At 41.9% G+C, this 26,909-nt stretch overlaps 1 protein-coding gene across 4 annotated transcripts in view; it reads right to left on the bottom strand.

Annotated features, from left to right (window-relative positions):
* TNR (tenascin R) overlaps positions 1-26,909 on the bottom strand; it is a 418,990-nt gene that overhangs the window by 18,129 nt on the left and 373,952 nt on the right. For all 4 annotated transcript variants that reach the window (XM_025396562.1, XM_025396589.1, XM_025396580.1 and 1 more), the window contains 9 exons: positions 25,972-26,061; positions 24,639-24,902; positions 23,774-24,043; positions 22,455-22,574; positions 21,412-21,558; positions 18,375-18,494; positions 15,060-15,203; positions 14,245-14,375; positions 13,137-13,269 (listed from right to left, as the gene is read on the bottom strand). In XM_025396562.1, the coding sequence (XP_025252347.1) occupies positions 13,137-13,269; positions 14,245-14,375; positions 15,060-15,203; positions 18,375-18,494; positions 21,412-21,558; positions 22,455-22,574; positions 23,774-24,043; positions 24,639-24,902; positions 25,972-26,061 (1,419 nt within the window). The remainder of the gene's footprint in view (positions 1-13,136; positions 13,270-14,244; positions 14,376-15,059; positions 15,204-18,374; positions 18,495-21,411; positions 21,559-22,454; positions 22,575-23,773; positions 24,044-24,638; positions 24,903-25,971; positions 26,062-26,909) is intronic.

Below are 26,909 nucleotides of genomic sequence, written 5' to 3'. Positions count from 1 at the left end.
GCCTCTAACCCCAACATACATCAGCTCAGTAATTTTTCCCAAAGCAAAAGTCTTAAGACCAAGAGCAAAACTGGAAGGTTTTTCTTCCTTGTGGTGCAATAATTGGAGCCTAGACTGACGAAGAAACTTTTGTTTAATTTTTATTTTTTTTTTTAGCACAGGCTGTGGTGATTACTAAGTTAAGAGAAAAGCCACAAGGAGTGCTTGGTACACTGAAACATGGTTAAGTGTTTCTAGATGTAATTGTGAGATCAACAGGACCATGGTGTTCACCGGAAGAATGGCTCAGAAATTGGCTTGTTCTGGGCAGTGGAGGCTGAATGCTGAGTGGAGTGGAGCAAGCTACATGACAGGCAGTGCAGTCGGGGGACCACCGCTGCTGGGACAGCCTTCCTGTGTCCTGGCCGTGCCCCTTACTTGTTTTGGATTCTTGGGTGTTCCTTTAAAATGATCAGCTTTAATGGCCCTGGCAAGTGTCTGTCCACTTTTCTGACCTCAGCATCAGGTCTGAAGCCACGATGTCAGCATTTGTCTCTGAAAACAGTCTCAGCAAGTTTCTCTGTAAGCGCAGAACACAGTGTTGCTCCATAGAAGTGCAGGCAGCCACCTCTGGCTATCAGCACTTAGATTTGTTTTTCCCAGAAGCTTGTTTGTGGTTGACTCTCCCTTGTTAGAATCAATGGCCCACATCTGCAGAGTAGCTGACTAGACTGTCAGGGGCAGCCTGAGTCTGCCGACAGGGCAAGGTTACCTGCTCAGCCCACATGGGGTGAGCCACTTGGCCTCCTCACAGCGTCTCCCAGTATATTTACCTGTTTGCACTCTTACCAATTCAACAAATATATAACAGAGTGTCTGTTGGGGTTCTAAATCCTGGGCTAAAAGATGGGAATGTAAAGAAGGAAAAGACACAGTCACAACCTTTCAGGCTGCTCATGCTGTGGTGGGAGAAACAAATATAACCTTGAGCTCTAAATGCTCTGGGAAAGAGATACACATTGCGGGCTGCCAAAACTTGGATGTGGGTGTGCAATGATGCCTGGCTGGCAAGGATGGGGTGAGCAGTAGGGGCCTGGGATAGGACAGGGGGTGACAACTGCTAATCAGAAAGTGACCTTAGGAACTGACCTAGATGCTGGCCACAAATTGGTGGAGAAGGGTGTTCCAGGCCTGTGCAAAAGTGTGGCCCCTTTGGGAAGTTGAAGGTTTAGCAGGAGACAGAGCAAGAATCGGGTGGGATGGAAGAGAGAGAGCCCTGGGGAGGTAAGCAGGGATGGGATCATGTCATTCATGGAGGCAATTGGAGAAAGAGTCTTTTGGTGGACTTTAAGCTCAACTTGTTGGAAAGAACATTCTCACTGCAGTGTGGAGAATGAATTAGATGGGGGTGAGCCTGGAGGCAGGACCCCATTCAGGATATAGTAGTGGGAACCCAGGAGGAGAGTGACAATAGCCTTTAAAGAAGTAATAGAGTGAGTGGAGAATTAACTGAACAAGGCAGCTTTGAAGTGTCCACCCTAAACAGAGCTCTGGAAGAAGGTCCTCAGGTTCTGCAGACCACCTGCCTTCTGCCCAAGGGCAAGTGCAACAGACATCCAAATCTTCCCTTCACAAGTCAGCTAAAAGCATCCTAGTACTAGAGGAATGTTCTGACATCACTTGTCTTGTTATTCCGTGGATCCGCTTATATCAGAAGATCCAATTTCATGGCAGATTAGGTTGGTCACAGACTGGCAGTTGCCAGCCTGGCCCCTCTCTGTGGCTCTTGATTCAACATGGCAAGGGAGGGCTGGGTCCTGATGACACTTCCTACTGATTTCCCTGATGCCATTCTGGTCACACCTGCATTCATTCTCTGCACTTTAGCCAGAGTGACCTTTTTATAATGTGAATGTGATCTGATTTCATCTTATGTCTTACTTGCCAAAAACCCTTCTTTATTGCAATTAGAATAAAATCCATAATCCCTACCATGGCCTACAAAGCTCTGTACACTCCATCTCTGTCCTGCACTCCTTCCCGCTTTCACTCTTCTTCAGCCTCATTGGCTTTCTCTTAACAGATGGAAAAGACCAAACTTACTCCTCCCTCAGGGTATAGTGATTACTCCTCCCTAGGCCTGGAATGCTCTTCTTTGTGGATTCACTCTCATTATTCAAGTCTTGCCTCACATGTCTCAGTTAAAGAGACGCCTGTCCTGACCACCGTAGTTGAGACCAGGGTCTGGGATCGGTGGAGGAAGTGGCAAGTGATAATCGGGAAAGACTTCCTACTACAGGTGCTGTCCTAGAAGTCAGTTCTTTACACTGTCCCTATTCCATTACTCTGTTTATTTATTTACTCAGTTTTTGGTCAATTCCCATTGCCTCATCCCCTTGAATGTAAGTTCCATGAGAGTCTAATCATCTGGCTCTTACCTTATGCATCACTGAGCACTTAGAACAGTGTCTAACCTAAAGTAGGTGCTCAATCAGTGTTTGTTAAATGTATGATGCCATGTGAGCACTATATCCTATCCCTCCCCTATGGTTACGAAAAGGAAAATTAAAATTAGATTTTCTGAAAACATTTGGGACAACACAGTTTAAAATAGGCCAGAGCAGCTTCTGTATATAGTAATATGTAAGGTTCTGCTGTAACATTCACGATGTCACCTTCGACCCGTGGTGTTACTGGAAGGCAGGCCTCAAGTGCCAGATGTCCAGGTTTTTGGCGTTTTTGAACAAAGAATTGGGCAAGACACACAAAGTAACACAGGAATGAAACACAGGAATGAAGCAGAGAAGGCAGGGATTTATTAAAGCAAGAAAGCACTCCACAAGGTGAGAGTGCACCTGGGCAAGCAGCTCAAGGGCTTGGTTAAAAAATTTCCTGGGTGTTAAGTACTCCTTTTGAGATCTCTATCAGCTACTCCTTATCTGAATGAAGGTTTTGGCCTGTGGCTAATTAAAGGCTGGGGTGAATTAAATGCAGATGAAGGGATGACTGGTGCTTAGGGTGGCCAATCCAGGACACTTTCCCTTTCCATCTGAGATGTGGTGGATGGGGGAGGGTTGTAGGGAGAGCAGGCTTTGAACCTTTGTTACTAGGCGTGGGGAGATGGGGTTTTTTCTTTTGGTTTAACTTTAGGAAGTTGATGACCTTAGGGTACCTGCCTTCATACTCAGGTGTTTTCCTTTTGATCCAGCTTTGAGAAGTCAGCATGAATTGGTCTTACATTCCCTGCCTCTAGACCCTATTCTCCTGCCTCAATAGTAGGTTGTATTATTGCTTGGCAAGATTCGCTGCCTCCCTGTAGGGGATCACATGTCCCTGTCCTATTGAACAGTACAAACAATTCTATGGAAATCAATTCAGTCACTTAGATGACGTGGACTAATTTCTTGAAAATCACCACATCCCCAAAGTTGTGGAAGATAAAATGAAAAGATAACCTGAATAGTATGAAACTATTTTTAAAAATAGAATTTGTGGGTAAAATTTCTAGAAAAAGAATTTCCAGGCCTAGGTAGCTTCACTGTGAATTCTACCAAGAATTTAAAGAATAAATATCATCAATTTTATACACTCTTTTCCAGGAAATAGAACAAGAGGGAACATTGCACAACTCATTCATCGCAGCAGCATTAGTCTGATAAAAACAAACAAACAAAAGAAACAAAACAAACAAACAAAACAAACAAACAAGACCAGCCTGGCCAACATGGTGAAACCCTGTCTCTACTAAAAATACAAAAAATTAGCTGGGCTTAGTGACAGGTGCCTGTGATCCCAGCTATTCGGGAGGCTGAGGCAGGAGAATCTCTTGAACCCTGGAGATGGAGGTTGCAGTGAGCCAAGATCGTGCCACTGCACTCCAGCCCCAGTGACAGAGTGAGACTCTGTCAAAAAACAAAAAACAAACAAAAAAACACAAAAAACAAACAAACAAAAAAACAAAACAAAACAAAACCCCACAAAACCAAACACCACCAAATAAAGGGAGAGGAAGGCTTGGAAGAAAGTTTTGAAAAAGTCTGTTTTGTTTGTCTTTCATATTGCCATGGAGTAATCACTGCCTACCCTTCACATGTCTGCGGCCTTTTTCTAATACCTGCACTACCAGGCAGAGGAGCTGATAACCCCAAAGGAACATGAGCTCACAGATCAGAATATCCATTCACTGAAGAGTAAGACTACTGTGAAAGAAAGACCACAACCATTATGAGATTGATCATCTGGTACAGAATTATTAGAACAGAATTTAAATTAAGCACAATAACTTTATTTAAGGAGGTAAGTAAGTAAATTAACAATATGAAACAGGATTTTTAAAAAATCGAATAAATAAAAATTAATATATTAACAGTTTAAAGTAAGAATACAGCAGATAGGGTGAATAAGGGATTTAAATAAGCTAAAAAATAAGCAAGTGAATTGGAAGTTCTGATTAAGGAACTCTTTGAGAACATAAAAAGTAAGAATAAAGAGAAAGAAAACGTTAAAAAAGCTAAGGCATTTAGAGGATAGACTATGTATTTCAACATCTAGCTAACAGAAGTCCTAAAAAGAAAAATAAAAAAGGAGAAAGTGCTTAAATAATGAAGATAAATGTCTTAGAATTAAAGATGAAACAGATCAGATTTAAAAAGTGTATAGACTGTGAAACTGGAGATAAAAAGATAAATGAACTTCAAGACATATAATGAAGTGTAAGAGTTGCAAAAAGAAAGAAACACTGTTTTTAAAGCTTCTACAAAGAAAAAGTAGACCATCTACAGAAGAACAAGAAGCAGATTAACATTCGACTTCTCAATGGCAACACTACATTTGAGAAGACAATGGAAAAAATTTTTAAATATGATGGGAGCAAATATTTTTAGGTAGTATTTTATATCTGATCAAATTACAATTTAAATGTATGAAAAAAATACAAAAGTTCCTCGGGCATATGAAATTGGGGAAGGTTTGCCTTACAAAATCCATTATTGAAAATTTAGAGAACACAAATAAGAGTGACAAGTTCTAGAGACGTGAAAAGTAAGAATGATTAACTACTTGGAAAAACTTTATTTATATTGTCTTAAATAAAAGGCTATAATTAACAGAGAGAAAAGAGAAAGCCTATCCATTAGAATCCAGAGCCAAAACCTAGACAGGGCTTGTTTGTGGGGAGGTGAAGCAGGTAGGGAGGAAAGAGTCCAGAGGGATTTGAGAGGGTGCTCAAGTACTTGGATTGTTACACAAAGATGCCATATTGACACATTTAAGAAAGGAGGAGGGATAAACAAACATAACTATGGATCTGAAATCTAAAGTCTCGTTCTTTGAAAATATTAATAAAATAAATATATCACTGGGAAGACTGATTGAGAAGTAAAGACACAGAATATGAAAAAAATGAAAAAGGAAAAATAGCTACAGATGCGGTAGAGATTAGAAAAAAACAATGAAAAGTCTTTTGAAGAATTTTATGCTACTAAATTCTGGAACTCAGATGAAATGAATACATTTCCAAAAATTTATAAAGGGTCAAAACTGGTAAAAGAAGAAAGAAAGAGCATGGATGGATAATTAATTTTAAAAACTTAGACGTGGTAGTCAAATGTTTTCCATTCCAAAAACAAAGAAACAGAAAGACACAAACAAAACAACAATAACGTGCCCAGGTGGTTTTAGTGATGAGTTCTGTCCTGAACAAGTTATTCCACAAAAGAAAAAAAGAAAAAAAAAATGAACAAAAAAGAAAAAAGAGTGAAAGATGAAGCTGTCTAGCTCTTTTTTTGTTTCTTTTTAAAGTGAGATTAGTGAACATGGATTTCAAAACCCAGTAAAGAGGTATACACAAGAAAAAAAATACATAGGCCAGTTTCACTTATGACTGTAGATGTGAAAAGTCTAAACGGATAGTAGCTAACCATATATAACAGTGCATTAACAAATCATATTCAGGTGAGATTTCTCTAAGGATTGTAATTAATATATCAAGAAAGAATCTATTAATATAACTCACTTCATTAGTATACTAACCGATAAAGTCATATAATAAATTAAACAGGTATTATAAAAACCATTTGATAAAGTTTAACAACAAAGCTTATTACAAAAACTCTTGACTTAGAAGAAAATTCTATACCTTGATAAATGTTTTAAAACTCAAATCTAAACAAACACTCTGTGTTTATTTAAGGTTAGCCAATTATATATTTTCTTTATTTTAGAAAAAATTAAATAGGTTTTTTTGTTTGTTTGTTTTATTTTTTGTTGTTGTTTTGTTTTGTTTTATTTTATTTTATTTTATTTTATTTTATTTTGAGACAGGGTCTTGCTTTGTTGCTCAGGCTGGAGTGCAGTGATGCCATCTTGGCTCACAACAGCCTCCGCCTCCCAGGGTCAAGCGATTCTCTTGTCTCAGCCTCCTGAGTACCTGGAATTACAGGTGTGCACCACCACGCCCAGCTAACTTATGTATCTTTAGTAGAGACAGGTTTCATCATGTTGCCCAGGCTATTCTCGACCACCTGACCTCAAGTGATCTGTCTGTTTCCAAAGTGCTGGGATTATAGGTGTGAGTCACTGCACCTGGCCTAAATAGGCTTTTTTTTTTTTAATTTAATTTTAATTTTTATCAAAAGGAAGTTTAAAAAGGAAGATTTAGCAAAGATTATGCAATATGATAATGCTTTAGTTACATTCCTTTTGAGAATGCAACTAAAGTCAAAGTACCTAATATTGCTGTCACTATTTAACGTAGTTCAGGAGGTCCTAGGTAATGTGATAAGAAAAGAAAAATAAGAGTTATGTAGAATCAATAAGATAGAATCAATAAGAGAATTCAGCAGGATTGCTAGATACTGGATTGATATAAAAAAGTAATGGTATTTTTCTACATTGGTAATAACCAACTAGAAAATATATATTTTTAAATTAGATAAAAATTATCAGCAATAAAAAATAAAACATTCAGAAATTAGCCAAGAACATATAGAATGTTTGTTATGAATATAAAGGAAAAACTTGCAACGCTATTAAAAATAAGGATGATTTGAACAAATGAAAATGCATTATAGGCCTTGAGAAGGGATGACTGTAGTATTACAAAGATGTCAGTTCTCCCCAAATTAATTTATAAATTCATTGTAATTTCAATCTAAATTCAAGTTAAACATTTTGAGGGGGAGACTTGATAAACTTGATAAACTAAACTTGTTAAACTATGATGCCTTTGGAAAAATAAAGGTCACCAATTAGGTAAGTCAACCTCAAAAAAGAAAACTAAGGAAACTTATTTTACCATATATTAATATATTAAGCTATAGTTATAAAAACACAGTGTGGTATTTGCAAAAGAATGGAAAAATAGACCTGAGAGTAGAACAGGGAGTTCAGAGGTCAAAGAGAGATCCATGTACATATGGGAACTTAATATACAGTGTACCGCAAACCAATACAGAACAGATGGATTATTCAATAAATGATGTTAGGAGAACTGGTTCACTGTAGAAAGAAAAATGAAACTGTATCCTCAACTAATACCAGTATAAAATAGACTAAATATAAAGAAATAAATCTAGAAAGTTAATAGCAGAACATATTGAAGAAAACCTTTTGGCTTACATGCAGAGAAAGACTTCTTAAGAAAGGTTTTAAAAGCTCAAATAGTAATAGCTAATATTTAGTACAGGAACCTGGAAGAAAATTGACAAACTATATGAGCAGGCAATTTAGAAGAAAACAACACTCAAACGACTAATAAACATATGAAGAGATGTTTAAACTCAAACTAATTATTAAAGACATTCAACTAAAAAATGAGATATCAATTATCTCTATGAGATTATCAAAAATGACAAAGCCGGGCCATGTCAAGGCATTTGGAATGATACATGTCATTAGGAAATAGGAGCTTTTGTGCACTGTTGGAGGGGGTGTAGACTAGTACAGCCATGTGGGAGAGCAGTACATATTTAAACTATGTAAACACATCCCCTGTGACCCAGCAATTCCTCTTCTGGGCATATATTCCAGAAGGCATTGCCTTAGTGATATATAAGTGGACATGTACAAAGTATTTACTGCAGCACCATTTGTGGTGGTGGAAGGTTGGAGACAATCTGATGTCCATTTTCAGGAGAATGGAGAGGTAAAATAAGATGGGTGCCCACCATGCAGTATTTTGCAACAGTTGGAAGCAAAAGACTATATAGATGCATGACAACACGGATGGGTCTGAAAAACAGTGCTGAGCAAATCTATGAGAATAGGGAATGAATTATGTAACCCAATACTGTTAAAACATATTTAAAATATTTATACTCAAAGTAATTTTACAGTAACATATTTTTCAAAAATACAACAAAAGGACACAAATTTAATGTATCAGAATGCTTGCTATGGAAGGTGGAAGAAGAGGGTAAAAGGAAATAAATGAGTAATTACAAACTGGGACCTTGTTGGAGATTGACATGGGTGCTATGTGATAAACTGTGCAGTGTGATTAATTGAAACCTCTGATCTGACACCTATCCTTCTATTAATTTTGGACATGCATGGAAATGGTTTGTTCAAATGGGATAATTAGTGCCCTACTTCCTTCTCCACAGCCAGGTCCCAAAGAAAGAAGGTAGACTTCTCCTTTTAGGGGTTTGTTTGTCTTAATAAAGCAAGAACTCAAGCTGTTTCTAAACAGTGGAGCAGAGAGAAGCCCCATCACCTCTCCACTTTGGTGAAAAGGATTTGTGGCATATCTGAGGATAGACAGCTGTGGATAGTGATCATGAGGCTTTCCTTTCTAACTAGAATGTCTATCTGATAAGTATGTGAGTTTCCATGATCTGCCATCTATTGTTTCAGAGTGTGTGTTTGCCAATCTTCATTAATTTTCACAACCTGAAAAGCTGAAGCTTGTGTTAGACTCCAAAGTTTTCTTAAAAAGCTCCACAGAACAGCTCAGCCTGGATGTGGGAGGGCAGGAATTGGAGCAAAGGTAATAAAAGAAAACATTTTATTACCCATCTCTGGGTACCTCTGCAAATGATTGTCTTCACTTAACCTCAAGGTCAAGACAACCTATTTTATAGTGCTCACTGTCTCTTAGGGCAAGCTTTAGCGAGAACTTTGTTTGCTTTTTATAGTATTAAAAGAGACAACGACACTGCCTCTCAGACAATCATTTCACCAAGTCCTGGCTGCTCTGTGGGGAATATTTGTTTCCTCATTTATATTCATATCTCTAAAAGACAAGTAGACCTTGGATGAAATTTCAGGCGACAGTAAATTATAAATAATGTATCCATGTTTTCTTCTCTTCCATACTACTTGTATTTAATTCCCTCCAGAGTCTTGTGCAAACACCAGAGACAAGAGGACGGGAAGCCATTAACATGATGGAAAGAATGAAATGGACTTATGTTATGTGGCAGAAACACAACAAGGGAAGACATCTTGATCAAAGGAGGTTTTTGAGGGTTTGTGAGTGCCAGTTCTTTTCTTTTCTTCTCTTTTTTGGTTTTATTATTATTTTTTGACATCTTAACTCTTTTCCAGGCCATCAGGTAGGGATCTTGCTTACAATGAACCTCTTATGGTCCACTCAGGACAAGGTGAGGGTTTATCAGTGGATAGAGGCAGCTTTGGGGCCAAACTTTAAGCTCTGTTGTTTCATCAGAGAAGGCATAGATAACACTCAGAATGATGAGCTGAGATCAACCCATCCTAAGAGTAGGATACTGCTAAGTGGCAAACTCAGGTACTGTCAGTGAAGTTGGAAAGGATGCTAACTGATAAAAAGAAATTAGCCTCTAAATCCATTAGTCCTGGCTTGCGATCACCTGGGAGGCTTCTAGTGTTTCTCAGACTTCTTGCTCAGCAAGAGTAGTACATGCCTGTGGGGTCCTGACTGGCAGCACTCCAGTCTTGCATGTAAGTGAAGATACACTGCTCTTCAATTTTGCTTTTCCTTATTGGCAATGTCCCCATTCCCACCCCACCAAGTTTGGAAGCTGATACCCTTGTATTCTCTTCCTCCTTAATAAAATTTGCCCTTGGGCAGGAGTAGAAAACTTTGGGATAGAGAGGTGGCACAGGCAATGAGAGCCCATTAATATTAACATGCAAATGACTCTGTAGCCTAGTGGAATTTATTCAGGGAAATTTGCATTGAGGTGGCTGACAGAGCCTGAAGTTAGAGGGAATTTGGGCATCGTACTCTTGAAGGCTATACCTCTTTGCCTGCGCTATCCCTACAAGGGGTATTAAAAATCGCCGTAGGCTTTGGTTTATCAGAGACCCCTCTTCTCTGCTCGGCAGCTGAGATTTGACTATTCAATTTAACCACTATCTATTATGTCTGGAATGTGCCAGGCATCGTGCAAGGTACTTTCACATGCATTATTTCTGCCCAAGAATCTTTCATTCTGAAACCAGTCATTTCAGTGGGTTCCGATAAATCTCCAAGACAAAGCCAGCAGAATTTGGTATGCCTCAGCGACTTACATTTAAATTTGAGCTTTCCAGTAAAACTGCAAAAGCTTCCAAACACAGACATATCTTTGCCATGTAACACAGAAGTAATAATATAAACTACATGGAGCTGCTCAGTCAGTAGCTACACTCACTGCATAGGAAATTGGGCTTTTTTGTTTTCCCCTTTCTGAGTTGGTATTGGTCATGCCCCAAGAGCCTGGTGTCAACTGGAGTCTTGTAAAAACAAATAAACAACCTAAATACATCCTGCTGGTCCCCTGAACTGTCCACCAAACAAAGTCATTATTCTGCCTCCTCTCCCGACTTCCATGTGTGTTGTTAATCTTCTGCTTATTTGATCCTACTGAGGCCCCAGCTGGATTTGGGATCCCAGATCCAAAAAATTGCCCATCCCTTGGCACAGCTGCATCTAAGAGAGGGCAGTGAGGGGCACAGAAGCTGGTTTACTTTTACAGCCCAGGTGGGTCTGGAGCGAGGCACAGCTGTAAAATGCCACAGAGACTTCAGGCACATTGTCACACTGCTCACAACTGCTAGCTGTGGCATCACCAGGGTGGGAATTAAAAGCCCATACTACACTGAGCAAACATTGAAACCCATGCATTTTGGGGATAAAATGATTAATTTAGACCTAATAAATATGCAAATTGGGAGCTCGGTTTAAGTGTCTGTCATCTGTGTCCTTTTTATAGAAAAGAAATTCTTAATTCAATGGAAAGCTCCAACCCGTGGGTCTTTAAGTGGTAGTGTGGAAAAGAGGACCATGGAGGCCTCTTTAATTAACCTGAGAATGTGCAGGGAAGGGCTTAACAAGAAGAGGGTAACACCTTAGTTCTGAGATCAGACATCTTTGAAAGAGCATGGAGGGGGAGCATAATTGACTCCAGCCCCATAAAAGAGATCAAGCGTCTTCTAAATTCCACTTGGTAAAGATACATTTTGGATTCATGTCTTGTTTGTGTGCCCAAGGTTTATTATTATTTTTTTAATTAAAACATGTGTTTTTCTGATTAATGTTCTCATTGAAGATACTTTGTGATATACTGAAAGGTGTAAAAAAAAGAAGGAAGAAAAGGACTCGTTCACAATCTCAGCACTCTATGGAACCACTGAGGACATTTTGTCATGTCTGATCAGTGTCTTGCTTTGTCATTTAGAACAAGTGCAGTGGGGGAGACACCTGGTGGGGCTGGGGGACTTTCTCTCACCTTTCTGGGGATGGAGGAAGAGGCTCTGGGGCATGGACAGGAATCCAGTCATTCTGGTGCTCTGACATGGCAGGCAGAATGTGGCTGAGTATATGGGACATGCTCAGGTTTGCTTCACATGTATGCACACCCATACCCCCATAATGTGGGGCAGGAAGAGAATTCAAAGTCGGGGCTTGGCAGCCTTACATCATGGACTGTAGAGAGGCACAGTGGGAGGTGGTAGAGAGAAACATTAATAGCACAGACCCCAGAGCTGAAACATCTGGGGTCAAATTCCAGCTCCCCTACTTAAGAGCTATGGGATCTTGGGTGAGTTACTTCACCTCTCTGGGGCCCAGTTTCTTCATTTGTGAAAAATAGAGATGGTAGTACACACCACGTAGGCTGTTGTGAGGATTACATTAGATAATACATGTAATGCAGTTAAACAGTACTTGGCAAGTAACTCTCAAAAGTCAGGTATTAGGTTATTTCCTGTTATAGACATTAGGAGTTTTTTTTTTTTTTAATCCTTTAGCAGCGTTTTTCAAGTATCTTCTGCTGACTTAAGGAGGGAATGCAGCCAGAACAGCTGCATTTAGAAGTAGAAGACCTGGGTTCAAGTTCTGACTCAGCTACTTACTAGCCATGTAAGTCTTTGGCTTCCATGAACCTCAGTTTCATCATCTGTAGAATGGGGATCATAGGCCTTCCTGACCACTTGTTATATAAGAACTGAGTGAGACCATAGGAATGTAAAAGTGCTTTGTGTATGGAGAAGAGCTGCAGGTTTAATGTTGAGGGTTTACTACTGCTGCTTTTACTAAGTGAGTCTCTGATTACATGTAGCAGAGGAAGGAGGAAGAGAAAGATAAACTTTGCTGGAAAAACACTTGCAGAAAATCTGAACTAGGAGGAACCTGATGTTTTTTATTTTTATTTATTTATTTATTTTTGAGATGGAGTCTCACTTTTTCACCCAGGCTGGAGTACAGTGGCATGATCGTGGCTCACTGCAACCTCTGCCTCCTGGGTTCAAGTGATTCTCTTGCCTCTGCCTCCAGAATAGCTGGGATTACAGGCGCACACCACCATGCCCAACTAATTTTTGTATTTTCAGTAGAGACGGGGTTTTATCATGTTGGCCAGGCTGGTCTCAAACTCCTGACCTCAGGTAATTCGGCTGCCTAGGCTCCCGAAGTACTGGGATTACAGGTGTGAGTCACCGCGTCCAGCCAGAACCTGATGTCTTTACTTGGTGCATTTAATTGGTCTGGGTGGACCAGGGAGTTGTGCTGCTGGTTCCTGTGGTTACCTTGTTAGTGAGAGGTTTCCTGGTAGGGGATTGGAAAGGGGGAAAGAAGGAGGAGGTAATTGAGCTTTTTGATAAACTGCTCCCAGGGCAAGTCTCAGCAGAGGCTGCTGAGGAGCCAAACATCAGGAAGTGGAGAAGAAGGCATCAAAGTGGCCATGCTCCCTCACCTGTGGTGAAGGCGGTGGAGGTGATGCTGCTCCACGCAGTATCCTGTGCTGCCTGCAGGAGCACCGTGTAGTCTGTGTTCTCCAACAGGCCCTCCAGTCGAATCCAGGTGTCTTCTGCATCCACAATCAGCTCCTGTATGATAAGCCAAAGGAAGGGTGGTGGAAGGGAGCAACTGGCTTGCAATTTGGGAAAGTAGGGAAGGGAAGTTCAAATCCTATGGGCAGCTAGGTTAGTACTGCAATGGCCATTATCATCCTCTCCATCCCACAATAAGGATTACTGCACCAATAAGCAGAGAGGAGAGCTCCCATGTGAGATTTAGGCCAGCTCCTATCTCAGGAATGCACACTGGGATAAATTTAGATACCTGCATTATTGAATCTAGAAGTTTTCAGATTGCACTGGACTTGCTTGAGAGCAGAGAAAGAGCTGAGGAAGTGGGATCCAAGTCCTCCTTATTTCTATCAAGCAGACTAACTCTGCTGAAATGTATTCTGTGTTTTTGGTTTCTGCATATGATTTCCCTTTAAAAAGAGGTTGCTTCACTAACAAAAACTTGAAAATCAGTGTTCTGGATGAACTCTTTCAACTGATGAAACAAAACAAAAATTTGTTTTGTCTTTACTGTAGGCTACACAGATACCATCTTTATAATGTTTATCAAGAGGCATAAAAGCCATTGAATTTGGTATCCAGCTCATGTTTGCTCAGTCCTATTGTTGAAAAATTATTCCAATATCTTGTACTTGGGAGTTTCCAGTGTGTTTTGTGTCATTGTATTGGAAGCACCAGCACAACCCAGTGAAGTTGCAGGGGTAGAGACCCTCATTAGCTAGAGAAGAAAGCAAGCCTTGAAGAGGTTTAGTCCTTTGCCTAACTTACGTAGAGAGTAATAGTAGAGCTAGGACTATCATCCAAATCTTCTGGCTTGCAGACTAGGGCTGTCTCATCAATAGCAGGCTGGGTATCCTTGATGGGAAGCTGATGAGTTCCCTGTGGGTTGCTTCCTTCCCCCTCCCTCCAACATCCCGTGGTCACTCCACTAGTCAGTTTCCACATGACCTCACTTGGGAGAAATGGTCTTTTCCCTTTCCAGCAAAATCTCACCTTGCGGCTTCCATCGGTGGATTTGTAGGTCAAGACATAATTTTCAATCTCTGCCCTGGGAGGCTGCCAGGAGATCAGGGCACTTTGTCTGGTGACTTCACTGGCTGTCAGGTTTGCTGGAGGGTCCAGGACTACAAAGAGGAGAAAGTGCCAGGGCATGCCTGCCTCTCCAGCTCCTCCCCCTGCTTGATTTCAGGCATGGGTATCTGTTTGCCCACCTCTTTGGTCTTAGGATTGCTCAGATGCTGACCCCCGCTCTGGCTTAGACAGGAGCATAAAGGGTGCTCCTGGGTCAGACGATAATCATTCAGTGCTACGATCATTCTTGCAGCTACTTCCCCTTCCCTCACAGGGCCTCTAGGCTTGGGTATGACATCTTCCACACTGACCCTCTATGCCTGAGATCCTGACCCTGATGCAATCTCATGTCTGCTCGTTCACTCGTGAACTTGTGTTTTCACATGTTACCTTGTCTACTTTCTCCTATTCATCACTCTACTCAGCAGCTCTTTCCTAGATATCTAGTCTTTTAATATCCATCAGACTTTTCTGGGGCAGATGCATTCCGAGTACAGACTTCTCTTGACCTGGTTCTTCTGCTGTCACCCAGGGCGAGAGCAGAAAAAGACATGTGTCTGCTGGCCAAAAATTGCAGCTCAGTTTCACTGAATTTGGGCTGTAGTCAGCCCAAATAGGAACAGCTCATAGCTGCCTTGTCCAAAGCCTACAGGTGATAATCTAGTCCACCACAAGAAAACTGGTCATTTCCACAAAAGTCCCCAGGGATTCGGGTATGTAGATGACCATGTACTCACGAGTAGAGAAGTTGGTGCTGATGGTGCCACTGGTGAGAGGTCCATTGGTGGCATACATGGTGGCAGTATAGTGGGTGCTAGGAAGCAGGTCAACAAGCCGAAATTCCTCACTGACTCCGTCAACCAGGATGGTCTCTCCAGCAACTGAACTCAGATGAATATGAATAAGGGTTGAATAAGGGTACTCAGTTTAGGGAAGACCTACCAAATCCAAAAGCATTTCACATGGATTTACTACTAGAGAATTTTGGAAAAAAAAATCTTTCATAGGTTATCTGGCTTAGTATCTTACTCCATGCAATGATTCTCCTCTCATCTCTTACATCTTAATTGGAAAAAAAGTGTTCTTTATGTGCCGGTCAAATTGTCCTCTGTATAACTTCTATTCGGGTCTCTGGAGTTATAAAGGATAAATCTAGTCTTTTGTCTACATGACCCCTTCCTCTCCACCATCCTTCCTAATCAAGTTCTCTCTCCATTAGACTGAGAAAATTCAGCCCCCACTTCCCATCATATTTATGTGACAATTTTAAAATCTTCACAGTTCTGTCTACTTTTCTCTGAACAAGTAACAGTTTATCAATGTCCCTGCTAAAGTCCAAAACTCAGAGAACCTAGAACAATAATTGAGAGGTACTCACCAATGAAATAAACAGGGTCAGTCTGTACTTGTACCACTTAAATTAATTAGTTAGGTTTTGGGAATGCCATGTGATATTGTTGTCACATGCCAAGATTATTGCTAATAAAAGACTTTCTTTGTAACCAGTCCCCCTACTTCCCAATCCAATTTTGTTAGTTGATATTTTATACCCACGGGCAGAGCTTTGCATTTATTTCTATTGCATTTTGCTTTGTTGGTTGAGTTTTGGGCCACTGTTTCAGTTTATTAAAATATTTTTGAACTTGGATTCTATTGATCACAATTTTGTTTTATACACAAATTTGGTAAGCATGTCTTTTCTGAATTCATTCAAGCTGTTGATAAAAGTGTTCATTAGTTCAGGGCCAACTTCTCTTTTGTGCAATTAGAATACTTGGAAATTATTTAGTATTTAACAGTTTGCTAGGCACATTTTCAGACTAGGTAGGGCTTTGAGATTTCAAGTTTCTTGTGGTCTAAAGGCATACAAACAAGTTAAAATTCAAACGAATGCTTAAGCTTTGGAAGAGCATATATAAGGATATCATCTTTTTAATGTCCCCCTTTGCACATCATGCCATTGATCAATGCTCCAGCCATACCAAATTACGGCAGTTCTTCAGGCTTCTCACACTCTCACATCTCTGCAAATGCCCACAGTCTGCTCTTATTTCTTGAAATTCCCTTTCTTCTCCTTTTCTTCTTTCACTTTATCTGAGACTTTTCTTCTTTCTTTCCCTCCACAGCTTGACACCAATCGTAGTAGCCCACTGGACATGGCCCATGGTGTTCTGTGCATGTCTATAGCATACACTGCTCACATCAAGTTGTGACTATTTACTTCTCTGCAACATCATTAGAAGTGAGTTCCACAAAGATGAGAACTCAATGTTTGTTTCTGAATCCTTATAGCCTTGTAGAGTGTATGGCGCATGGGAGGGCATCAAGAGTATTTGTGGAATGAATGGAAGTTCATTGCTATGTTGGAGTTGTGTGTTTTGTGTCTGTGAGCAGATATGTCTGACTGCCTTTAGGGAAGCTTTGACAGAAGAGATAGGGTTGAAACCAAGACTTGAGGGATGGGTTTTCTAGGTGGACAAGTGGGGGAGTTTCCTGGTGAAAGAAATAGCATGTGCAAATGCGTGGAGGCTTGAGAAAGCATGGTGATTGTTTGAAAATGCGGGATCATGTTATGCAAGGAGGGGTGACAGGAATTGAGATGATTGTGCATGCCCACAGAGGGGTTAGGACATATCCAGAGTAATGATATCCCTTCTTCATGGAGGGTCATTCATTCAACTACAGTCCCAACTAACTCCAAATATGACCTTTCATGTATTTTTCCATGTTAACTAAGGACTGAGTGATAAGTGGAGTTTTCTAATGCCTTGATGAAATACAAATGTACTACCAGATTTGTCAATGAAAACAAAGACATAAAGTGGTTTTGATAAAACTTATTCTCGGTGAACCTGTGCTGGTATATAGTAATCACTAATTCCTTTTCCAAGTTGTTTAATTGTCTGTTTTAGTTTTTACCTTCCTAAGATTTGACAATAAGTTTACTTCTTTGCAGCATACAGAATTAGCTTTCTCTGCCATTTTTGAAAACCAAGACATCTACCTGCCTTCTGTCTTCTGATATCTTTGTTCTCTGGATTCCTGAATATAACCCAAAATAATTCTGTGATCACGTGTTTGATGTAGGCAGGGAAAGAACTTCCCTAAGCCTAGAGACTTGAAGGACTCAACACTATTTTGCTTTGGGCTTCTCTGCTCTGTTCAGCTTCAATTGGTGTAAGGTGAACAAGCATGATGCAGAAGACAGTGAAATTCAAGATTTTGTCTTAGTTAAACCTGTTGGGCTGGATGTGAATAGAGAAGATAAAAACAACAGAAGAGTTTAGCTGTCTGGAATCTTTTGTCACCCGTTATCCTGTACTATCTGTTCCAAACTTGGTCCTATATCTTCAGTATTTTTCTTGCTCTGCAAATATTTAGAAAAGCCTGCTTTCTTGTTTGTAGCATTTTGGGGGCAAGTCTTAGCTCTGCTCTGAGTTTTTTCCTCCTAGTGCTATTGCTCTGATTTTGTATTTGCCCTTGGTTACATGCCTTTCTTGTACCTTTCAGATTCAGCTTTCTCAGTTTCTAGATTTGATATAGTTTGCAGAGTTTGGGAATATCTTTTTTTTTCTTTTTCTTTTCTTTTCTTTTTTTTTTTTTTTTTTTTGGAGTCTCGCTATGACTCCAGGCTGGAGTGCATTGGCACAATCTTGGCTCACTGTAACCTCCACTTCCTGGCTTCAAGTGATTCTCTTGCCTCAGCCTCCCAAGTAGCTGGGACTACAGGTATGCGCCACCACTCCTGGCTAATTTTTGTATTTTCAGAAGAGATAGGGTTTCACCATGTTGGCCAGGCTGGTCTTGAACTCCTTACCTCAAGTGATCCATCTGCCTTAGCCTCCCAAAGTGTTGGGATTACAAGTGTGAGCCATGACGCCCAACCTAGAGTTTGGGGATATCTTGAGGGCTTCATGGTATACCTGAAGTAGGAACATTTCTAATCTGTCCTTCGGATTGAAAAAATGTTTTGTTTATTCACATCATACTGGTCTGTAGCTCCAATTCCCACCATTCCCACCTGCCTGATCTGCAGGCCTGCAGACACCCACCTGCAAAGTGTGTGAGAACAATGACGTAGTTCTCCACCTCACCCACTGGCGCCTTCCACTGCAGCAGGGCTTCTGTTGGAGTGATGTTGGTAGCAATCAGATCCACAGGGTTGTCCATGGCTGAAACAGAATAGGTTATCAGTTATAAGTAAGAGGAGCTGCAGGATAGAAATGCAGGGAATGATCTCAGAAGTTCCACTCATGGTACACGACTGCTGCTGCACTCTACAAAACAAAGAAGTGAGCAGAAACCTCTTCCCTTTCTCCTCTTCTGGTTCCATCAGCCTCTTCCTTTTCTCCCTGCCCCACTTCTCTCAAGTAACCAGTTCTCCCCCAATTGCCCCCAGCTCTTCCTTTCAATTAATTCATTAACTTATGTGCAGAATACTGTGCCAAGTACTACAGAGGATTTCAAAGTATGGCTGGAATGAATTTTCAACATTTAAATGTAGATGGAGCAACTAAGAACCCACAGAAATTGTTACAATTTTTTAGTTAATGAGATAATCATACTTCCCAGGCTATTTCACTTTTATAAATGTAAAGGTGTGCCTCGTGGAAAGATCTCTGTTGATGAGCTTCAGGAAGTGTGGTGGCAACTCCATAGGGGCAGGAGTATCCCCAAGACAGAGAACACAGAAGGTCCATCCATGGAATGACCGCATGGGCTCAGTCAGGTTGCCTCAAAAGTCATATCTGATTATTGGATGATTGCTTCACTGCTCACAGGTCTCACTCAGGACTGAGTCCTGGATATTCTTTTTGTTGCATTAAGAGTCAAAAGGATTCTTCCAGGCTTAGTAAGGAGGTCAAAAGGGCCTGTTAGAGGAACAGAGCGTGCTTGTCATAAGATCCTCTTCCTTGTCTAATTTGCCCATGCTCTAAGCCTTTGCCTTATTACTGTGCTTCTCTTCTATCAGGTTAGAATTTATCACAAGTGGATGTTATTACAACAGTTTAGGCATCAGCTCAACCTAAGCGTCATACAATTCACTTCTGAGAACCAAGATCTGCTGTGGATCTTACCCTATTCTCTAATTGAAAGTATTTTTTCACTTGCCTATGTCCTTTATCACAAAGAAACAACCTGGCAAATATTTTCATAATGTTAAAATTTGAATTGTATCCCTAATCTGCATGTTCAAAGAGTTCTTCAAATGCAGCCCTTAGACTACACTTGGCTTGATCTGAGACATGCATGATACCATGAGACAAAATGACACCCTGAAGGAGTACTCACTTCCAAAAGTTGTAAGATCATAGACCTCAACGTAAAACCACAACAAACAAACAACAGCAAAATAAGACATTCTAGGGCAATCTAGTTATTGGAAGTTGCCAAAATAGCTCTGCCTAGACTGGAAGGAGGGTAGTTTGGATGGGCACACCATTGCGGTTGGTGTACCAAATATACCTAATATCTGCTTTAGAGATACTAGCTGCTCATGACCCAAGGAATTTTTTTTTTTTCTTTTGAGAAACAAGGTCTTGCTCTGTCACTCAGGCTGGCGTGCAGTGGCATGATCATGGCTCACTGTAGCCTTGGACTCCTGGATTCAAGCGATCCTCCTGCCTCAGCCTCCCTGGTAGCTGAGACTACAGGTGCATGCATCCGTGCCCTGCTAAAGAAATGAGTTTTTGACTGAAGTTGCTGCTCTCTTTTATCTTGGGGATAGGAGGCTCTTGAAATACATTTTATTTTTCTCAATGGGAAAAAAGGTTAATCTCTGTAATATGAATTTCTAGGTTCAGGAAGGTGGGATAGAGGCTTCTTTTGGTTTATTGGACCTCACTTCTGGTCAACACTTGTTTATATTTTAATGGTCACAGGTAATTTAATAGATAGGGCAAGACTGAATGGCGGTGTTATCTGTGGTCTTAAGCCTGGAAGGAGACTAGGGAGGATCAGAATATCCTGTGCTGTCTTTAGAGAATAGATTTTGTGTATGTGAAGGAATATTTCTTGGCCCATTGCCCTAGAGATGCTGTTTCTGAGCTTCTGAGAACATCTATAAAAGCAGTGAGAAATTCCAAAGTATATTTCCTTCATTTGGGAAATACCATTCTCCAGGGAAATTAAGCAACCTTAGAAAATCCAGGTGTTCTCCTAATGAGGCAAGCTTGATATTTTCCCACGTGCTGTGGGAATGATGGCTTAACTAGGAGGTTTGGTCTAGGGTTTGGGAATAGAAAACTTTGGCTGTGCCTGCTAGTGAGTTCTGCATGGTGTACTTGCTGAGGGACCAGAGACGGAGGAGCAGTGGTGCTACCGAGAGTCCTCCTCAGCCCCATTGTATGGGCTTGTTTTCAAGAGGGAGGCCATGGGATTTGGACTACCCTTCCCCACTTTCCCATATTGCAAGCCAGTCTCTCCCTTGCACCTCCCTTCCTCTGGTCATTATGCAGGAGCTGATGGAGGATGCAGAGGACATCTGGATGTGACTAGGGGGCCTGTCAGAGACATGAGCTGCATGGTACCCTTGCAGGAAGCCCAGGATGCCCACGGAGCCACATCACCTCCACTGCTTTGGTCCTGGTTGAGGGAGTTATGGCCACTTTGGTGCCTTCTTTCTTCCTGGAGCACAAAGCAAGAGCAAAGGCAGCTTCTTGGTGGTTTCTGGCTATATCTGATGATGAATTTCATGACCCCAATTCCATTACTGGAGTAACAACCCTTTTCTTCTCTGCGGTGAAATTTTCTTATCTGAGTCTTTTACAAAATCAGATGAATGATTCAGGTATCTGTTTTAGAATTCACTTCCATCACATGTCTGAAAGGGCACTGTTTATGTTGGAAGTTCCATGAAAATTCCTAACCTAAACCAGCAAGACTTATAGAGGGTAACTCTCTAAACTTTTAGTATTAGAGAGGAGTATTAGGGGAAGAGAAATTGCAAATTGCCCTGCAAGACACAGTGGGTTAGAGGAGCACCCTGAAATGGAGCCTCAGCCTCCAGAACCTTTGTATGAGCCTGAACAACTTCACCCAGATCCTCAGCCAGGGTCCTGACTCGACACAGCAGGGAGACATGCCTACCTGTGTGCACGAGAGTACAGATGCGCTCGCTTTCCTCCCTGCCCCGCACGCTGTTGAGGCTGATTTCGTATTCGGTAGCTGGGTACAGTCTGGTGATGGTGAATTCTGTCACAGTGTTGGGCACCACTGAGCTGTCTAATCGTCCCACTGGAGAAGAGAAGAATCTACAGTTAAAATTCAGTAGCCCTCTCATCCAAGCAACCCATGGTACAGTCTATGTCAATAAAGCAGATGGGTGTGAGACTCAGTACTCAGTGGGGAGGGATGCTACATGGTTCATGGACTGGGAATGTTGGAGTGTGAAGAGGCTTTGCACACTGGTCTCATTCCTTCATTTTATGGACTCCTTGGAGCAAAGTAAAACTAGCTACCTATTAAGTGGTTTTCTAACAAGTCGGTCTTCTCTAAGACAATGACATTAAGGCAGTATGGAGGGCACCGATGCAAGGAGCAGTCCCCGCAGTCCAGAGACAGTGTAGTCTAGAAAGCTGTCCTGTGTCCTCACTGGAAGTGAGTGTGCCCTCCACTTCCTTAACAATGCCACATGTACCAGCAAGAACTGGTAGGGTGCAGATGAGGTCTGGGCCAATTTCCTCTGACTTGTAACTTGGCTGGAGTGGCTAAAATGGGACCACATCACTGTGGTTCCCTCCAAGGCTCCATCTGGCTTTGCTGGGTCTTTAGCCATCCCTCTGGATCCTAGTCTTGAACTTCATTCTTGTAGGAAAGTTCATGTGACCCTAGTTCTTGGCAGATTCTTTTGGGCCTCTTTGTTTCTCATGACACTGCCTAGATAATGGTGACCAGTTACCTCTGCTAGGGAAGGGCCTGCTTTCTGGGTGAAAGTAATCAAGCCTTTCTCAAGAGGCATTGGTGAGTGCAGGGTTTCTTGGCTGCTCACCAGCCCACTCTCATTCTGATGGAGCATGCCACAGAGAAGAGGAAAAACTCAGGCAGGAGTGGATGTTCTGCAGGATATGCTAATTCTCCCATATTCTTCATTCAAATCCTAGCATCTTTGAGAAGTCAAATCACTTTGTTACCTTGGGTAGGTCGATATGATACTCGGTAGTAATCAAAAGATGCAACAGGAGGGCTCCAGGAGACCATCACTGAGTCCTTGGTCACATTGCTAATTGTGATGTCTTTTGGGGGATCAATTCCTACAAGGACCCAGTGGTTGAGGGAAAAAGACAGAAAGCACAGTGTGAAAAAGAAATTCTCATCCCTGGTTTTATATTGACCAAAAGCCAGTGTTGTCCCAAAGGCAGACAGGATCTTTCTGCGTAATAGGGTATCCTTAAAACCATGGTGTTTCAATCAGGTTGGTGTTTCAATTGAAACCTTGCAGGTATGACTAAAGCTATGTCCATGGAGAATATTTTAACAACATGAAGCCAAGCTGGCAAGCTCTGTACCTGTTACCTATCTGCAGGCCAACTAGGAACTTTTTTTAAAATTCATATGTTTTGTTTTGAATTGGGAGAAACATAGCCATTTTCTCTGGGGTAATTTTTTTTTTAATGATAAACCAAATTTTGCTTGTATCTCTTATTCTTTAGCAGTCACCTTTGGTTTCAGTTTTGAAAAACTACCTATTGACTGTACAGGGATTTCAGAGCACAAGTCCAGAACAAATCCATTTTCCTAAATTGTATTTCATTTATGCTATGGACTTTTTTTTTTTTTTTTTTTTTTTACTGCTAGGGGATCACAGAGTTGATCAGCTGAGTGTTTAATCCACTTGTCCAGTTTGTGAGTTCTTGTTAGTAAGTAGGAAACGACCCAAACATACATGTCTTCACCCACATGCACCTCATATTTGAAACTGTATTTGGGAATAATGAGCTGGGATTGATCCAATTCATCTCAGAGTGCCTGTGTTTTCTAAGCAACATCCAAATCAACCCCATTCTCTGAGTGCCAGGTCACTACCTGATTGCATGCTAGTCCCATGTGAGACTAAGGAAGCATCACTTGTACCAGTGACCTTTCTGGGCAGTTAAGAGGTGGCTCTCCAGAATAGGAACAGGTGTCTCTTCACTGTAGAGGGATTCCTGTTGCAGACTAGCTATCTCCAGTGCTTTTTTTTTCTAAGCCGGTAGTGGGAGGTGTTTTGGACAAATGCATTCAAACTTTGACCTCCTCAAGACATTGACTTTGTCCCACCTTCCAAATGGGAGTTTCTCATCTAACGTATCTTCTTCAGCACTGGAGGAAGTAGCTGTTTCAGAACAGCTCATAGACTTTCTCTAGGCAGTCCCCTACTCCTTGGGTCTTTCTCTTTTAAAAGTTCATTGATTTGTCAAAGGCTACTGTGAGAACCCCTTTCATCACCTGCTGCCAAGTCCTCCAGCCTCACCTGTGGTGATGGAGCCCACAATGGGCTCAGAGGTCACTGTGCCATGGACTGCCACAAGGTTCACAATATACTCTGTGGCTGGTTGCAGGCCCATCAGGACAGCATGCCTCTTGGTGGCATCCAGGGAGACCTCTGTCATCTCTTCTTCCTCATCCCTGGGGCTGTAGTTCAGAATAAGTCTGTCTGCTGGGGGAGATGGGTCACTCCAAGTGATGTTCACACTGGAGGAGGTCACATGAGAAAAGTGCAGATGAGAAATGGGACGGAAGCCTGCAAAGCAAAGGAGATGGATGGTCCTGAAACATGTGAGAAGATGGGCCGTTGGGCCAGAAGAACTTCCTGGCTGAAGTGATCTGCTATCCTTGTTAACAAGGGCTACACCTTCACCCACTAACCCAGAGATTCCACCTCTTCACTCTCCAGTCCTGTTCACTCCACTTTTTCCAATCCAAATATGGGAAAATGGATTCTGTTAAAATGAGAAATACTTCTGTGAGTTAATCATAATACTGACCCAGAATTGAAAGCCTGTATCCTGGAAGGAATTTTACATGATCCCATGGATTCTCTGTATTCCCACTGATTTACTGCAGCAGGGAAAGATGGACAGAATCAACTACTATGTCAAGGCCATAGAAAAACCAGATACAAGTTTTCAGGCAAGTAACACTGTTGCTCACCTCTCCCCTTTACTTCCAACCCTTCCCTCTTGATGCATTTATTAGTTTTGCGTCTATCCTTTTCTACCCACCTCTCTTTTCTCCAAAGGAAATGGAACATTGGAAGAGTGAGTTGCCTGGATGAATTTCTCACACTAAGATCCACCGATCCCTGAACCTGGCTGGGATTTCTGCTGCTCTGGTACCTGTGAAAGCATCCACAGTGGACTCCAAGCTCTGCTGCCGACCCCTCTCAGCAGTGATGGAAATGATGTACTCTGCCCCAGGCTCTAGATCTGTCAATGTGTACGAGGTCCTGTCCTTGGGTACAGTGACTTCTGAGGCGATCCCAGAGGATGGGGTAAAGGTAATTCGGTAGTGATCAATGGGTCCACTGGCCTTAGTCCAGATGAGGGAGATGGAGGTCTCCGAGGAGGCTGTCACCATGAGGTCTCGGGGACTGTCAAGTTCTGTGGATTGACATAAATGGCCTATTTTACACATGTTCCCCAGGAGGGCAATATTTATTGGCCTGCTTTGTGTGTTTGCAAGCTATCAGCAGGCCTGCTGACTATAAGCACTAGCTTGTCATTGCTGACACTTATCTCATATTTTGCTAAGCACCTTCCCTCTGAATGATGGCCAGGGGCTTGGCAAACAGATGAACAATCTGCAGAAAGGCATGATGAGCTCTGATACCACTGGATTGCATCCACCTCTGGGACAAAGCTGGCTGCTGATTTTCAAGCTCCCCGTATTCATTTTCTCCCATCCTTTCTCAATAAGCCAATAAGGACAAAATGGTAGCTACCACCAAGTAGGGATATGCCATCCTGGTAACAGAAGGGCACCACCCTCCAACCCTGAGGCTATTTTGACTTGTTCTAACCATAGCCAGGCAGGCAGCTAGATTTGAGGAACTGGAGACCTTTGTCCATGTAGTTCTCTAGAGAGGCTGAACCTTGGGACAAGGACCGGTCTAAAATCCCTAGCCCGGCCCAGGCTGCTAATACCATAGCTGCTGAAATGACTTTGAAATCTACCCAGGATTTGGAAGCAAAACTGATGAATCCAGAGCAACAAGGGTCTCAACTGGACTTTTCTTCTGCCCTCAGATTTAATGGGTTGTTGCAAGTCTAGACAGACCTTCACCCAAGTGGCCTTTGTGAGGGCATCTGTGGTGCATGCAGGGTGAAGATGCCCCATTCTGCCTGCTGTCGGGGTGGTCTAGATAAAAATATGGCCTGCAATGGCATCAATCTATTCAGGATTTTCCACCTCTGCTCTGTACAGCCCTGAGCAGCTCTTCAGACCATGGGGGACCGAGCATAGGTCTATGGGGAAGAGGGTGACTCCATCCTGCATGTCAGAGGTTAGGGAATAGGCATAGGGTAGATGTTGTTTCTAGGCTGACAGTTGTCACCAGAGCCTTGTTCACTGGAAGACATTGCTTTCTGACTAATTTTTGCTGGGACGAGCCTCCATGACTCCTTAGGCTTATAGGCTAACCTGGTCTTCCTCAGCAGTCCTCCTACTCACCAGTCCTGGCATTCATGGTGGCTGGTACGCTTTGTTGTGAGTTCATGATGGCAGATATTCCAACTCCATACTCAGTGCCAGGTACCAGATCTATCAGTGGATGGAGAAACAAACATTATTCTGTGTATGGGGCAGGGTTAGGAAGGCTGAAAGCAGGGAAGAAAATGATCTTAGACTTTTATTCATACCTTGTGTTTAGTCCTCCTTGAATCCTCTCCTAATTTCAACTATTAGGAAATCCCAATTTCACTATTTAGGAATCCAAGTCAATAGGACGAACCAGCCCAGGTGGAGCTTCCTTCTTGCAGCCAGGCTCTCTGGGAAGGCAGAGAGGCTGCCTTGTCAGTGACCTTCAGAGGTGTGCTCACCTAAGTATACAAGGACTCCTTGTATGCTTAGCATCTCAGGTTGGCTTGAACCAGTGAGGGGATTTCTTGCTTAAATTGTGAATTTCGGGAGTATGTAATCAAGAGAGACAGTGTGGACATAGGCCTGTAAAGCATTTCTTGAATGTTATATACAAGGACCAAGTTATACTTTTTATAGGAGCTGAGGCCATATGGGGACTCCTGGGTCCATTCTAGGGAGCAACAGTGGATGGATTTTTTTTTTCTAAGCACAGGGCTGTCAAGTAGGGGCATGCAGAAGTCCTGTTGCTGTGAGCTCCCCACCAAGTTCAGTAATTCAGGCCTCAGGGTATCTAAGGTTGTGGATCTGATTTTAGAGTAACTTCCAGGGGAGTCCAAGAAGACAGAGGAAATGCAAAATCTGTCTCACTAAAGGGTGTAAGCTTCTCTGAGGAAATTCTTTGGGAGGTTTACCACAAAGGATCCCTGAGAGGCTCCTAGAAGATTTGGAATTCTCTGGGTTCTCTCCTTGCCCTCTTTCACGTTTATTTTCAGACTAACCAGTTTGACTGGTGTACTAGTTTCCTATTG

Source organism: Theropithecus gelada, chromosome 1 (genome assembly GCF_003255815.1).
Source record: "Theropithecus gelada isolate Dixy chromosome 1, Tgel_1.0, whole genome shotgun sequence".
NCBI lineage: Eukaryota > Metazoa > Chordata > Mammalia > Primates > Cercopithecidae > Theropithecus > Theropithecus gelada.
The sequence above is the reverse complement of the archived record's forward strand: the minus strand, read 5'-3'. Positions and strand labels throughout refer to the sequence as shown.